The sequence below is a fragment of the mitochondrial genome of Triticum aestivum (assembly GCF_018294505.1).
Source record: "Triticum aestivum cultivar Chinese Yumai mitochondrion, complete genome".
Lineage (NCBI taxonomy): Eukaryota > Viridiplantae > Streptophyta > Magnoliopsida > Poales > Poaceae > Triticum > Triticum aestivum.
In genome coordinates this window covers 377,501-392,500 of record NC_036024.1, presented here as the reverse complement: position 1 = coordinate 392,500, position 15,000 = coordinate 377,501, and the positions used below count along the sequence as shown (strand labels likewise).

At 41.4% G+C, this 15,000-nt stretch overlaps 1 protein-coding gene and 2 non-coding genes across 3 annotated transcripts; all 3 read left to right on the top strand.

The window, feature by feature from the left end:
• The first annotated feature begins 8,973 nt into the window (after positions 1-8,973).
• trnS lies at positions 8,974-9,060 on the top strand. The gene has a single exon. It is a non-coding gene; the product is annotated as a tRNA-Ser (tRNA).
• Positions 9,061-9,475: 415 nt separating this feature from the next.
• On the top strand, positions 9,476-9,548 carry trnF. The gene has a single exon. It is a non-coding gene; the product is annotated as a tRNA-Phe (tRNA).
• A 2,929-nt stretch (positions 9,549-12,477) lies between these two features.
• On the top strand, positions 12,478-12,924 carry rps7. The gene has a single exon. It carries the CDS (start codon positions 12,478-12,480, stop codon positions 12,922-12,924), a length of 447 nt encoding a protein of 148 aa, YP_009433736.1.
• The last annotated feature ends 2,076 nt before the right edge of the window (positions 12,925-15,000 follow it).

The following is a 15,000-nucleotide window of genomic DNA, read 5'->3' as shown; positions in this document are numbered from 1 at the left end:
TTAGTCGAAAACCAAAGTGGAACGGAGAGAACGGAGAGTCAGTTACAATGACAAAATTGTTGAGGAATCATGTTGAAAGAACAACATTCTGTGTCATAAATATCGTATATAGAGATTTTTCATGTATCGACGCTTTTGATTCAATTATGAAAGTACGCTGTACTGGACTTGCACCCCTAGTTACGCAGAAGTGCAAGCACAGAAGCGGATGACCGGACCTTACCAACATACTCAAAAAAGTATTCTATACTGGGGTCTGTGCTCTTGACAAGCAGTGTTTCCAGTCTAGCTGTGTCAAATCGGGTGTGAAGTGTCCTTCTAGGTTCTGGCTGGTAGAGCAGAGGACTGAAAATCCTCTTTAGTTTCACGCATGGGACTCTAAATCCCAATTGCGCTAGCTCTGTGGTTCGATTCCACAACAGAACGAACAATGAATGAATGTGGGCGGTCAACCAGGTAAGCCTGTGCCCAGGAAAGAAAGGACTAGGGAGGGATTGAGAGAAGCTTTCACAGTGGAAAATGCAAAAAAGCATATCGTTCTTAGAAATTGTGGAATTTTACTCAGTTAGAGCTATGGTTTAGCATCAAGAGGGAAGTTTTGTAAAAGCAACAGGAAGAATTGCTCAGATACCCGTGAGCGTATATAACTTGGGTCGTGTTATAAATGCTCTGGCTAAACCTATTGATGGGAGAGGCGAAATTGTAGCTTCCGAATCTCGCTTAATTGAATCTCCTGCTCCAAGTAGAATTTCCAGGCGTTCCGTATACGAACCTCTTCAAACAGGGCTTATTGCTATCGATTCGATGATCCCTATAGGGCGCGGTCAGCGAGAGTTCATTATTGGGGACAGACAGACTGGCAAAACAGCAGTAGCCACAGATACAATTCTCAAGAAAAAAGGGCAAGGTGTAATATGTGTTTATGTAGCTATCGGTCAAAGAGCATCCTCCGTAGCTCAAGTAGTAACTACTTTCCATGAGGAGGGGGCCATGGAATACACTATTGTAGTAGCTGAAATGGCGGATTCACCTGCTACATTACAATACCTCGCTCCTTATACGGGAGCAGCCCTGGCTGAGTATTTTATGTACCGCGAACGGCATACTTTAATAATTTATGATGATCTCTCCAAACAGGCACAAGCTTATCGCCAAATGTCCCTTCTATTAAGTCCCGGCCGTGAGGCTTATCCAGGGGATGTTTTTTATTTGCATTCACGCCTTTTAGAAAGAGCCGCGAAATTAAATTCTCTTTTAGGCGAAGGAAGTATGACCGCTTTACCAATAGTTGAGACTCAATCTGGAGACGTTTCCGCCTATATTCCTACTAATGTAATCTCCATTACAGATGGACAAATATTCTTATCTGCGGATCTATTCCATGCCGGAATTCGACCCGCTATTAATGTGGGTATTTCAGTTTCCAGAGTAGGATCCGCGGCTCAAATTAAAGCCATGAAACAAGTAGCTGGCAAATCCAAATTGGAACTAGCTCAATTCGCAGAGTGACAAGCCTATTATTCGCCTCTGCTCTCGATAAAACAAGTCAGAATCAATTGGCAAGGGGTCGACGATTAAGGGAATTGCTTAAACAATCCCAGGCAAATCCTCTCCCAGTGGAAGAGCAGATAGCTACTATTTATACCGGAACAAGAGGATATCTTGATTCGTTAGAAATTGAACAGGTAAAGAAATAGTTCAATCACCCCAGAATCGTCGAAATCCCCTCGAAATGGAGAGCGGCGCAAGTCTCACACTCTTTCTCTCACTCTCTATCCTCTGTCTTTCAGATTTTCCCCTCGTAGCTGATACAGTGAAATATTATTATGTAAGGGAGCTGATCCACAGGATTCAATGGTGAATTCTGATTTCCCCACAGACTGAACCAAAGGAGAAGAATAGAATAATTCACTGGTGCAGGCGGAGCAGCAAACCTTCGTAGAAAAGGGAGAGGGTATACCTAGAAATGATGAAATCAACCAGCACTGCCTTGCTAATTGAATAAAGGAAGATGCCGACTACTTTCTGAACAGAACAATGAGAGTCCCGAACAATGGGAGAATGGAGCTTCCCGTCTATGAACTAATCGATCGACTATATCGTATCGAGCTCAAAGGTTTGTGCAACTTATCTATCAAGCCACACTTCTTTACTTCGAGATAGCGCATTCCACACTTCTTTACTTCGCTATAGAAGTAGGATCCCTGCCCACAATACAATCCGTAGTTTACTTAACTGATATAAAGAGTTTCCCCTGCCTGCCCCTACTATCAATTGATAATACATAAATGATCCGGGGCTAGTGTTGGGTAGCCGGGCCCACTAGAATTCAAGTGCTTCTTATCGATTCAATACGCCCTTAACGGATCCCCGTGCTTTATCTCCATTGGGTGGAGCAAGACCCTTGTCCTATCTTTTCTTTACAGAGCAATAGAAATGATGGTTGCCCCTCGCTGCACTGACCAATGATATCTCAGAAGAGAGAAAGACTTCTATAACTTGCCAATGATATCTAGTGGGCACTACGAACTCCAGGCATACTGTACTTGACCACCCTACTTTGCTTTGTCCCTATTAGGCGAAATCAATACTTACTTTCAATTGGTAGAGAGGAAGAAGAGAACTGACACTAGTAATAGGTTGATGACTTCTCTTAACAGAACTGACACTAGTAATAGGTTGATGACTTCTCTGACTTAATAGCTGGCCGACTTCTCTTCATGGATCACCGTTCTATATAGTTAGGCGCAGCATCGCGTTTAACCACCTATCCCTATTCCCTCAATCGATACCGTCCAACTATCCTTTTATTGGGACAGCAGCATACTTCTCGTTAGGGACAATAGTTCCTATACTTAACTAACCTCTGTGCGCAATCACTGTTTGACACATCATTCTTTCAGCTTTTCGTTCTTGACGACTCTGTTTGACGGAGCCTGACCTTGAACTAGCTTTTTGCAACACAAACCACTATCTTTACTTTCCTTTAGCAATAGTATCTAACTATCAATTCATAAGAGTCAAACGGGTGGGTCCATCCCATCTATCGACAGGTCCTGATACCGGATCTGGGAAACAAGCAATACTCGCCGCAATTCCTTAATGAAAAACAGACCTATCTTCTCTTGAAAGACTGTCCTTTCCTCGCTTGTTATTGTGATATCAATGAAAGAAAGCTGGATACTGACTTCTTCCCAAGAGCTCTATCAGCCCTGAATTCCTTAGCCATACGACTCTTCCTTAGTTTCCTAATGCTGGTGGCCCTAGCTAGTGGTGAGACGGGGCATATACTATTCTCGGTCTTATAACGAAGAGGTTGCCTAGTTTGAACCGAACACTGTACTTGATCTCTCGTCCTATCACAAACAAGTCTCTTCCCCCGAGTCCTAGTAGACTAGTCCAAGTAGTCCGGGACAATAGCGTCCCGTCTCTTCGCTGACCCCTGGCACACAATCACTATAAGACAAAGCAAGACAAACCTCTCTTATCCTTCTCGGCTAGAAGTTACAAGTTTCCTGTTCCGGTTTCGGCTTGAGGGAAGTGCCTGAAATCGATTCAATTCTTATCTCCGATTTCGAACTCCGGCTGGATTCTTATGACCAAGAGCTATTTTATGGGTCAGAAGAATGGAAGGACAACGAGAAGATGGTTCGGTTGCTCCTGCTGGAATATTCCATTTATTTAATACTCCGACTCGCGTAACCCCGAATGGCAATGTTGTTATTGCGGTTGGTCAGATCAATAAGACAACAAGGGAGTCAGAATATTCTGATAATAGCAAACAGGGCTTTGGAATCTATGGAAGGAGCCTTCAATGCTTCTCTTCTCCAGTGTCAACCATTAGTCGATAACAGAATGAAATGCCACAATGAAGTTGAAAAAGAGAGTCATTAAAAAGAGGCATGCTTGAAAAAGAGTACAGATAATATGTTATGGATGTGAGGAGCCTCACCCAGTACTTTTCTTACAAAACTCAAAAACTCTACTCTCCTTTCACAGCCAACCCACCCATTGCTTTTTCGAGCTCGATAAAAAGGAAAGTTCACGTGCCAATCCTTACCATTGGTAACTGTAATTACCAAGCCTAATCTTTCACTGAATACCGAGTAAAGCAAGCAAGAAAGAGGGAAGGAGCAGCTGTTTTCGAGCTAGGCTCGATCCCTTTTTCATCCACTTCTCGCTATTTGTAATTCTACTTGAATTAGTTCTTCCTAAGTTTAGTGAGGTGAGTACTGCATCCATAACTAGAGGACTTGCTTTTCTGCTTGGCTCCCAGGGGAAGTTGGATTGGATAAGAGGAATTGAAGCGCAAGGAAGGCAGTCGGTATTCAAACAACTATTCAGAGTTCCCAACTCTGGGTAAAGGAAATCTTTACTTGACGACTGAACCAAATCCTTTGCCTTTATTTATTCTATTATTTTTATATAGATCAGCTGAAAACAAAAATACTACTACGTTGGGACAATGACCCACCTTTCTCTACTCAACCTGTCATCTTCTCTCCTCGCTCCCTGGGACAAATAAGACTATTTATTAAGTGATAAACAAGAGAAACTAGTGATATTATCTAAGCTTCTGGCCATGTCTGATTGGCATTCAAGTCTGCCTTCCATTGCTTGAAAAGGCCTAGCACCGTAAGTAGCAATTGGCTATGTCCAAACTCAAACGTCGTATTTTATCTAAGCACAGGAGTCGTAATAAGGAAAGAAGACATAAGAATGGGAAGTATCCGCTAGTTATAACGTAGTATAAAGAGAGCTATTTCATGGATCTTGGTCACAATAAAAAGAATCCAATAATGATCTATCAACTAAATGAGTTGATTATATAATCCCGTATCTTCAAGGTTGTTAAGATGATTTAGTAGATGTGTCGGTATCGTTTTCATCTGCCGTTGGGAGTGACTGCTTTGCTAATCTATCCTTTTATCCTTCTTTTCGGAGACAAGCACATATTACCGTAACCTAGTGATTAATATATCCTGTTGGTACTACTTCGTCGAGTAATCAATCCTTTTTCCATTCTTGTTCTGAGGTTGTCAGCTTCCTCCGATGGCACCACTTGTACTCTCTGCCGGAATCTGTAGACATAGTTTCTGGGCGTCTTTAAAAACTGATCGACATAGTTGTCACACACAAACCTGCGCAACGGCTTTGGAGTAAAAGAATCTCCTGCCCGGTCACACACATCATCTCGAGCGCGGAATCTACTACTCTAACAAGATACTCGGCTCGGGTAAATCATGCTTTCGTTATGCGAGGAAAGTGAAAGGAAAGAGGGAAAGGGAGACACTGGGCAATCCGGAATCGATGAAATCACTGTTTTTTCGCCTTGTAATATGTCCGGTTACATTCCAAAGATGAATCAGACCAGGAGATAGATAAGCGCTATGGCGGACACATGAAATAAGAATTTGAAAAGTAATGATCAACTTTATGGATCCATAGGTAGATTCACTTGTGAAGCTATGGGATGGGACAAGATTCAAAAGTACCAAAAGTAAGTTAAGTGGGACGCTGAGTTCATTGCTGCGATCGAGGGTCCAAAGCCAGCCAATTTGATGACCGCGTAGGAACGGGTTCCGAATGCTCACAATAATGTAGTTGGAAATGACAAAAGGCTCCTAAATTGATACCTAATAATAGCTTAGCAGCTCCTTCGTTTTACTAAAGAGCCAAGTTCGGACAAGCAACTCGGAAGGAGGAATGTGTTGAGATGCCTATGCCTAAGAGAGATAAGCGGAGGACGTATGATAGCCGAGAGGATGTCGGTAAACGACGGAGTTTAAGGAGTTGTTTTTGAATTCGGCATGGCATATTTCATTTTTTTTAATGAGAACGTCGTCTCCTTGCTTACCCGCCTGGCCAATGGAAGGAATTAATTACCTTGGTCAGTCAGCGAAAGAAAGAATCTCACCAGTTCATCATCCCAATCCTTCCTATTAGTTTCATTAATTAATTCAGCCCCAGAGTGTTGGCAATCAAGGGCCAAGAAAGAATCCCAAGTCTATCCTATCTCGCCACGGTCGAAAGCACAATCCCTTTCTCTTCCTATACCGAAATCGTCGTTTCATTCCTCCGCAACTTCTATCGCGGACATGATCCAATCTACCTTGCAAGACAGATTAAGATATAACTTAAGGCTTTCCCAAGCTGGCGCATAACCTCTGGTAGAGGCATTCACCCAGAGACAGAGAAGTGGGAAACCGCGGATGAAAAGAATACCGAGGTCTTTGATAGCAAACTTCTACGCGAGCTTTCTAACTAAAAGGAATCTCTTATTCATATGGCATAAAATGGAAAAACTTGATGGAGATTTCTTCTCAATTTCCATGGTACAGTCCCTTTGCATGCTACAGTTCCATTACTTACTACCTGAATTTGCTATATACGAAATTCTGACATCTACGGTACTTGTCGTCTACTTCTGGTGGAAGCAATTCCAAAGGTGAAGATAATACTGAGCCGAATAGTAATGAGGGGAATGCAAAATCTAGCAAAGGTAAGAAGGGTCAAGGAAGAATAGCAGTGACTTATAAAAGGAAAGCACCGAATAAAAGGAAGGAGATCCGTCTTTCTTTTTTGCATGTGGTCAATGCGTTTGCTGATTGATAACTGTCTAATCTTAAGATGGTTTTGTGGCACGTTACAAACATACATATACAGTCGAAATATAGTTGTGTTGAGTTAGGTTGAAGAATTTTTACCAGATTTTAAAAATGAGATATAGTGCTTTCTTTGTTCGGTAGGATATTTTGCACTTTCATATTCTAGTTCCTCATTTGAGCGTTCTTTTGCTCTGTTGGTGGGGCATAAACTCAGAAATAGTTTTTGTTTTTTCTTTAAATAATAGTAAAAGTATGCATTCAAGTAGTAGCTTTTTCTAAATAGTCGAGTAAAGTCGAGTAGGGCTGGCAACAAGGACTAGGAAGATACGGGCGAGTTTGTTTTTTTAGGGGAAGGCTTTATGCAAGATATGCACGTGAGTAGGTCAGTATATGCGTATTTGCCAATAGAGGAAAACACGTAGTAAGTAGGCTTGCTTTTTCGTAGTGATAGCAACGCTTACAAGGAATGCTGGGATAAGTTGGGAAGAAGGCAAAGATACTGGCGACTAGATCCTTGTGGCAGATTGGAAGATACCGATATCTCTATTTCAATTTGTTGATTGATGGTTTAAGGAAATGGCAGTGGTCCAAATCTTGCACATTTACTGTTACTTCTATGTATAAGTTCCTTGCTCAGGTGTGGCCCAGCTTTCATATCTTATTGGGATAGCTACATTGCCCTGGCCGGGTATTGCGAAGGAAGGAAACACCTTGTCCGAGTCAGGCGATGCTAAAGGATGGATTAAAAAACTCATGGATGCTATCTCTGTTATTGCTGCTTAATGCCCTATTTATACCGATCTAGCTTATAGCTGGGATTTCTAGAAAGATAAGCTGATGCAGCCCTCAGGGATGGAGTGCCTAAACTAACCTTCCTGAACAGAAGTAGCAGAGGTAGAAGATATGTAAATCGTACCATCAAGGGGAAATGCACTATTGTTATGCTTGGGCCAGGTTAGCTGATCAAGGGAATATTCCTATCGGAAGAACAATCAGAAAATAAGGAGATAGTCAGTTGGCACTTTTCACACAAGAACCGCTTTTCGTATTAAGCACGGGAGTCGTAAGGAAAGACCTCTGCGTAGCTATCAGAACGAATTAATGAACGAAATAAACGAATTCCGGTGAAACCAAGGCGAATTTCTGAGCCAGCAGTGGGAAAAAGATGCCAAGTATTGAGATGCAACATTATGAATGGTGCGATCCGAAGTCTTACTATTTACTCAAAATTGACTCAAATGGTTGACTGAACTTCACAGAGGACTAAAGCCGGGAACTTAAACTAATGGTTTTGCCTTTCCACTTCCCAATTGACTCTCATAAAAGGCTAGGCTACCTCTTCACATCGCACCTGATCCCGAATCATGTGCTCTGTTCAGGGGATCAATAGTGGCTATTAAGCTTTTCCCTTTCTATATATTCTTGAGAATAAGTAAATACCATCCTTTTTCCTATCAGCATCTCTCTATCTGACAGTAAATATTGCTTTCAATCGATCAGGCACTAGGTTATTAAAGTATGGATATGCCATATAATAAGGGAAAAGGCCTCCAGTTTTTTTTAGCGCAAAAGAAAAGCCGATTCCAAATTTTCTATTTCCCGGCAAGTCTATGAGAGTCCTATTACGGATCCTCTGATCTTTAGCTTGAATGGTCGTGTTTTTATATAATTAGGTCTTTCTTCTGAGCTCTTCTATTACGGTACGGAAAAATCAAACCTATCACTCTCAAAGAATGGGTAAAAAGAATTCAAGCTAGGGGAGCCTACACTCTCTAACTACCTATACTACGCCCCCATTGATTGGAAACCCTCGGGGAAAATGATCCCATAAACAAAGGAATTATACAGTACGAAATAGCAAAAAAACAGACTAATTCGATTCTAAAAAATCGATAATAGATATTTTATTCTGCTTAAATTGTCCCGACAAGGAGAGATATTCAATATTTGAATCAGATTGGATTTCGTAGTATACCAATGTGAGCCAAACTATTACTATTTCATCTAACTTGAATAACCAAGGACTGAATTTGACTATGGATTCTGATAACTCGAGAAGTTTTTATTTGGTTATGATCCAAAAAGAAAAAAGAAAGGTTTAACAAGCCATGAGAAAATAGAGTAAAGTAACCATACGTTCTGTTTGCATAACGTGTATACGCCACGCCATACAATCGAAATAGAAACATGGGACGATTCCAGAATTTTGAATAGATCCGTGGGGATGAGAGAAGTTGTTGTTGAGAAATATGAAATTGGAAAGGAAGTCAAACTCCCTATGGAACCTGTGATCGGTTGTACCTGTACTTTAGTGATACGAAAACTCGCTATTCACTCAGTTTCTGGTCAATAATAAGATTATGTAGGAGAGATGGCCGAGTGGTTCAAGGCGTAGCATTGGAACTGCTATGTAGGCTTTTGTTTACCGAGGGTTCGAATCCCTCTCTTTCCGTTTCTGTTAATTCACCAACGTTACCGACCACAATGAAATTTCTAGTAAGAGGAAAATCCGTCGACTTTCTAAATCGTGAGGGTCAAGTCCCTCTATCCCCAATAAAAAGCCCATTTTACTTCCTAACTATTGTACCAACCTCTATTTTTCATTAATGGTTCAAACAAGATTCACTATCTTTCTTATTCTACTCTTTCACAAACGGATCCGAACTGACTTCTTTGGATCTTATCCCATTCATACAAATGAACATATTATAGTATAGGCAAGTAATCCCTATTATTAAGTAAGTCATTCACAATCCATATCATTATCCTGATATTTACTAAGTCCAATTTGAGAATACTTTTTTCTTTTTGAGTCCCTTTAATTGACATAGATACAAGTACTCTACTAGGATGATGCACAATAAATAGTCAGGATAGCTCAGTTGGTAGAGCAGAGGATTGAAAATCCTCGTGTCACCAGTTCAAATCTGGTTCCTGGCACAGAACGAACAATGAATGCCTTTTCGGGAAAGAAAAGGGCCACATATTTTTTTTAGGGAAAAGCTTTTTTTAAGGGGAAGAATCATCAACAAAAAATCCAGGAAAGAACAGCGAAGGAAAAACGTGAAAAAACAAGTGTTTTCCCGGAACGGAATAGCGGAAATTCCATACGTTGATCACCAATGTTGCATGTCTTTCCTTAAGCTGGAGTACTTTGAGTTAGAAGGCCTACTTTATTCGTCCTTTTAAAGCCTACTTATTCGTCTAGCTATTTCCAATTCTAATAAATAACCCGATCATATCATATCTTGGAAAACCCTAAGACTACCCAAGGCTGTACCCTACAGTGTTACCTATAGTCTATACTTGTGTATACGTTGCCTTCTGGGGTGGCAAGCTAGAACCAAGTTTTCTAGGTATCAATTCCAATTTAAGTCAATGATCCTCATTTTCTCCAACATTAAGAAGATTATTGGTAAGGTGACCAACCATCACGCAGGATTCCGGGTCGGAGTAGCACCTCTTGCCTGATATATACAGGTCGTTACTGGCGATTCGTTTGTGCCCTATGGTGTTCAATTGCCCGTTTGTTCCCTCCCCCTCGGGACGGGTCAACCTACTTTGCCCGCTCAGGCGCTCCAAAATGCTCTGACTAGACCGCCGACACCCATGATTTGTCCATCATTCAAAATGGCATTTCGTAAGGGCTCATAAGGTAGGAGGAATCACAGATCCTCCGTGCACTTTCGCCTAGAGTTAGTTTTATTTTTCACTACTGTCTGAGTGGTGGCTAAACCCTGAAACTTTTCCTTGAAATGAAATAAAGATCTAACTTTATTCCAGTAGTGGTTTCCGCAAATGTAGATAATCTTGTTGATTAACACCCACTTTCCATACCCTGCAATTCAGAGGCCATCACCTCTGGTCTTTTAGTAACATATCAGTAAACAAGGCTCTCCTCGTGTAGCTTTTTGTTCTCGAGGAAGAAAATCTCATTGATTACTTAGAATGCCGGATGAAGCAAGTTACAGCATTGGTTCTTTCGTGATTCACGTATATTGGAAATCTCTTTCTTTAGGAAATGGGATGGCATTCAATTCTAACTTAGGGATTCTCTTCTTCCTGAACATTCATGAAAAGAAGGACTCTGGCTTTAATGCTAAAGTTTAGTACTGGGCCGAGCGTACTTACCTACTTAGACAAGAGGGATACTTATAGATCTCTATGAGCGTAAGGCAAAGTGGGCAAGACTACTTCCACAACTACATTTTCGCTTAAGCAGGACCTGTGAGACCTCGAAGCAACCGTCTACTACTAGTTATAGATGCTATTTCTAATTGAATAGAATGGATGCTTCACAGCGGTTCTGCGACAGGCAGGGCAGCCGGGTGAACATAGGCAGCTGTTCCTATAGAACACAAGTCTTTCTCTAAAGCACGACCTTCCGATTGGACTACGTCTGGTCTCTATCCTTTTTATTCCTAAAATGGGTCCTCGATCAAAATGATCTGGTGTCTATGTCCATGCCTGAGGTTGGTAAACCCTATATCTATTGCGGGGTGGTTTGAGGAAGGGACAGCTTGTAACCCACGACTTACTACTACGAAGATTCTGGCGGAGAGCTTTTCACATATAGATAGGTCGGGATGAGGAAGCTCCGTAGTCAACTAATAGATAGAAAATCCACCTTGTGAACCGTGTTTGTCTTAAAGTACTGTCTGAGAAGGAATATACCTGTTCCAATCCCTCTAGTGGCTATACTGATTGACATAGGTAGCTTTCGTAGTCAAAGCTCACAGGGCCAAATGCTCTATTGGAGTGGGCACGAACACACACAATCAAGGTTCGAAGAACTTCTACTTCACGCCTTGAGGATTCTATGACGCTCACTCAATGGTGTTGTGGCGATTGCAAGCAATCAATAAACGAGGAAGCCAAATTATGGATCCAGGAAGGCTGCATCAGAAGGAAGAGTAGGTGTTGCTATGCCGTTGGCTGGGACTGAGACAGAGAGAGGGGAGCATAGCCCCTATGATCCCGGTAAAGAGTTCCAACTAAGCTCTTCTCAGGTTCTTTCTTTCTCTTCCATTCTTATGTTTATATATTAAAGTGTAGTTTTCTTACTGAAATATAATAATATTAATCTAATATGCCCATTGGTGTTCCAAAAGTACCTTACCGGATTCCCGGAGATGAAGAAGCGACTTGGGTTGACTTATACAATGTTATGTATCGAGAAAGGACACTTTTTTTTTTAGTTCACTGCCCTATACATAGAAAGAAGTGCTTTTCCACCGGTATCAACATTCTATCTGGAATCAGTAGCGATAATTGTTGTATTGTGAGCCAGCCCCGTAAGACACTACGCACCTCCAAATTCTATATGATTTTTCCAATCATTTCATTTATACGACCTGCAAATAAGATAAGATCTTGGCTCGCCCTACAAAAAAACAACTATATGCCCTATAAACTTGCTTCTTCGAATCTCGAAATAACATATAGAAAGTGTTTCTGTGATGAGACCATTCTCGATCGATAAATGCGATAGGAGCCTATGTGTTTCACGGGCAGCCGGCCAATAGGGGAAGGTTGTGAATCCGGCGAACCGACCGCTTTAAGAACGTGATTGTCTTCTCTCACTCAGTTATCAATTGACAAAGATGACCCATTCTTTTTCGCCCTAAAAACGACAATGGTATGGTACTTTTTCTTCAAATCGAGATTGTGTGGGTGTCCGCTCATGTTCACGTTACATGCTAAATCAGGCTTTCCTTGGAAAAACCAAGGACAACCCCTATCTCAGTCTCCTTTCCTTTCTCTTTTCGGGAGCAGAGCTGAAAAAGATGGACAGTAACGATCGCGTAATATCAATTTATCGGCCTCGTCATCGAAAGCGGCTTCCAATTGCTCGGAAATTCTCAGCTATATGGGGGACTTTGATGGTGAGCAAAAAGAATTGATCAAGAAATTGGTAAACTTTCGCATGATCGATGGTAAAAGAACGAGAGTTCGTGCTATTGTTTATAAAACTTTTCACCGCCTAGCTCGAACTGAACGCGATGTAATAAAACTTATGGTTGACGCCGTAGATAATATAAAGCCAATATGCGAAGTGGTCAAAGTAGGAGTCGCAGGTACTATTTATGATGTTCCTGGGATTGTAGCCAGGGATCGTCAACAAACCTTAGCTATTCGTTGGATCCTTGGAGCAGCTTTCAAACGACGTATAAGCTACAGGATAAGCTTAGAGAAATGTTCATTTGCTGAGATACTGGATGCTTACCGAAAGAGGGGAATTTCACGTAAGAGAAGGGAGAATCTTCATGGACTGGCTTCCACCAATCGGAGTTTCGCGCATTTCAGATGGTGGTAAAGTGATACCACATAAGGAGCTCTTCCTCATTCAGTCATACTCAACAAAAGTAAGAAATGTTTGACCCGGATCCTTTTTTCATCTTCATATAGAAAGAAAATCGGCCTTCCTCATACTCCCCCCTTCATTCATAGAGTTGGAGGAATCCACAAGAGGCCTGCCCGTTCATAATTGCATAAAAGAACCATTCTTTTTATGAAAACTCTTGTTCCAACCTCACCTCAGGTCGAATGAATACGAAAGGGGGATCAATCAAATCAATAAGCCATGAATGAAGAAGTAGTGGGCCTTTCGCCTTATTTCGTTTGACTCGTGGAGCTGAGAAATCTACTTCAAAGAGAGGGAAAGAGTGCTAGTCCGAAAGAACAAGCAAGGGATGAGCGCACGGGAGCGAAATCCGTTGCGCCCACGCGCATACGTTTTCTTGCTGGGTAATTTCTCAGAAAGTTTTTGTGTTGTTGATTCCTATTCCTAGGTGTTGTGCTTTTTCCCCTATGCCGCCTATTGGTACTAGTGGAGTAGGATTGGCCTGTAATACAGAACCTATAGGTGGTGTAACCTTTCGCTCAATACTCAAATCTACAATTGAAGCATCTGAGGCTGCATCAATCGAGGATACACGACATAAGGAATTGTTAGATCTCCAAACTGAACTTCGCCTTCACCAAGCGTGGGTTTTCACTGGTCCTAACTAACGGTTGGCAAGCGATCCCCTATTCTGCATCCCGAAGATCAGACGGCCCAGAGCCGGAGCGATCATTCAAGCAAGTTACTCAGCTTGAGTTTTTCAGTCAATCAATAGATTGTGCAGTTTCTTAGTCTTTTGGTCCACGTCTTCATGACTTATAGAAAGGGTTTCTTTCTTTTACAAGATCATGGAAGCTTCAGAAACCATCCGAGATCTTCTGGAAACAAGAAATGTTGCATCAAAGGGTTCAGTGGTCATATCATAGTGAAATCGAGTTTCTTGATTTAGTCGATATCAAATTCCCAACTTAGAAATTCGAAAGGACTAAGATTCTACTTCTTCCTCAAATACTGGGAATGTGGATTCAAGTATGATATCACTATTCCACAGATCTCAAGAAAACGAATTGAACAAGTTTGATGGCTGGAAGAAGATAGGAAATATTCAAACATGTATTGCATTTCATCGATCTCACCCTTTGTTCAGTGCCGCATAAGTACTGACTTCTTGAACAGATACCGGTACCGGTCATGAAGGCTTCGCCCTTCTCAAGTCAAGTGCAGAAGCGAAATCCGTTGAGCAAGAAGCCAGTGATCCCACAACATCAAAGTGATACATATGACATATTGGAAATTAGGCTTAGTTTGTAGCTGTGAATATAGTAATGCACTTATTTATTGATAAATATGTTCTTTCAAGTAGAGCATACTCGGTAGAAAGGAGGTGGCGGAGCTGGGAAGAGGATTAGACTTTATCGATTACTTGGACTTAGAGACCAATTATAGAAAGAAGACAGTAGCTGAGTGAGTTTTATGGATCTAGTTTATGAGCAGCTTAACTAGAAAAGCAAGCAGAAGGAATAGAAGAATGAAATGCAGAAATAGGGGAAGGGCGGGTAGCATTTTCAAATGCCAGTTTGAGTGAGACAGTTTCTGTCTGGCCCCCCACTTTTAGGCAGTTCTTCCATTCTGCCTTTGTCTTGCTCTAAGCTACCTGACTTCCTTCCTTTGTTCTTCCATTCTACTTTGTATGATTCTGATCATCAGTTCTTATCGATCCCATTTTAAGGAAAAATCCTTATGTTGGTAAAATATACGTGTTGATCAAGGACAATGAAGCAGCCATGAAAAGATTGAAGAACGAGGTATGATGATTACTTCGGACTACTTTCTGTTCTTCATGCAAATGACCATATTTTCCGTCTGCAATACAGGTAGAAGATACTGAGTTGTTCAGATGTTTACAGGAAATCCATGGGAAAAACTACCACAGCTTTGTATTAAGCAAGCAGGTTCCAGTCGTTGGTAATTTCAGGGAAGCCTACATTGGCATTGCTCCTGAGTTAGCCAAAGAGATCGCGGAAGAAGTGGATGTTATCGTAAACTCTG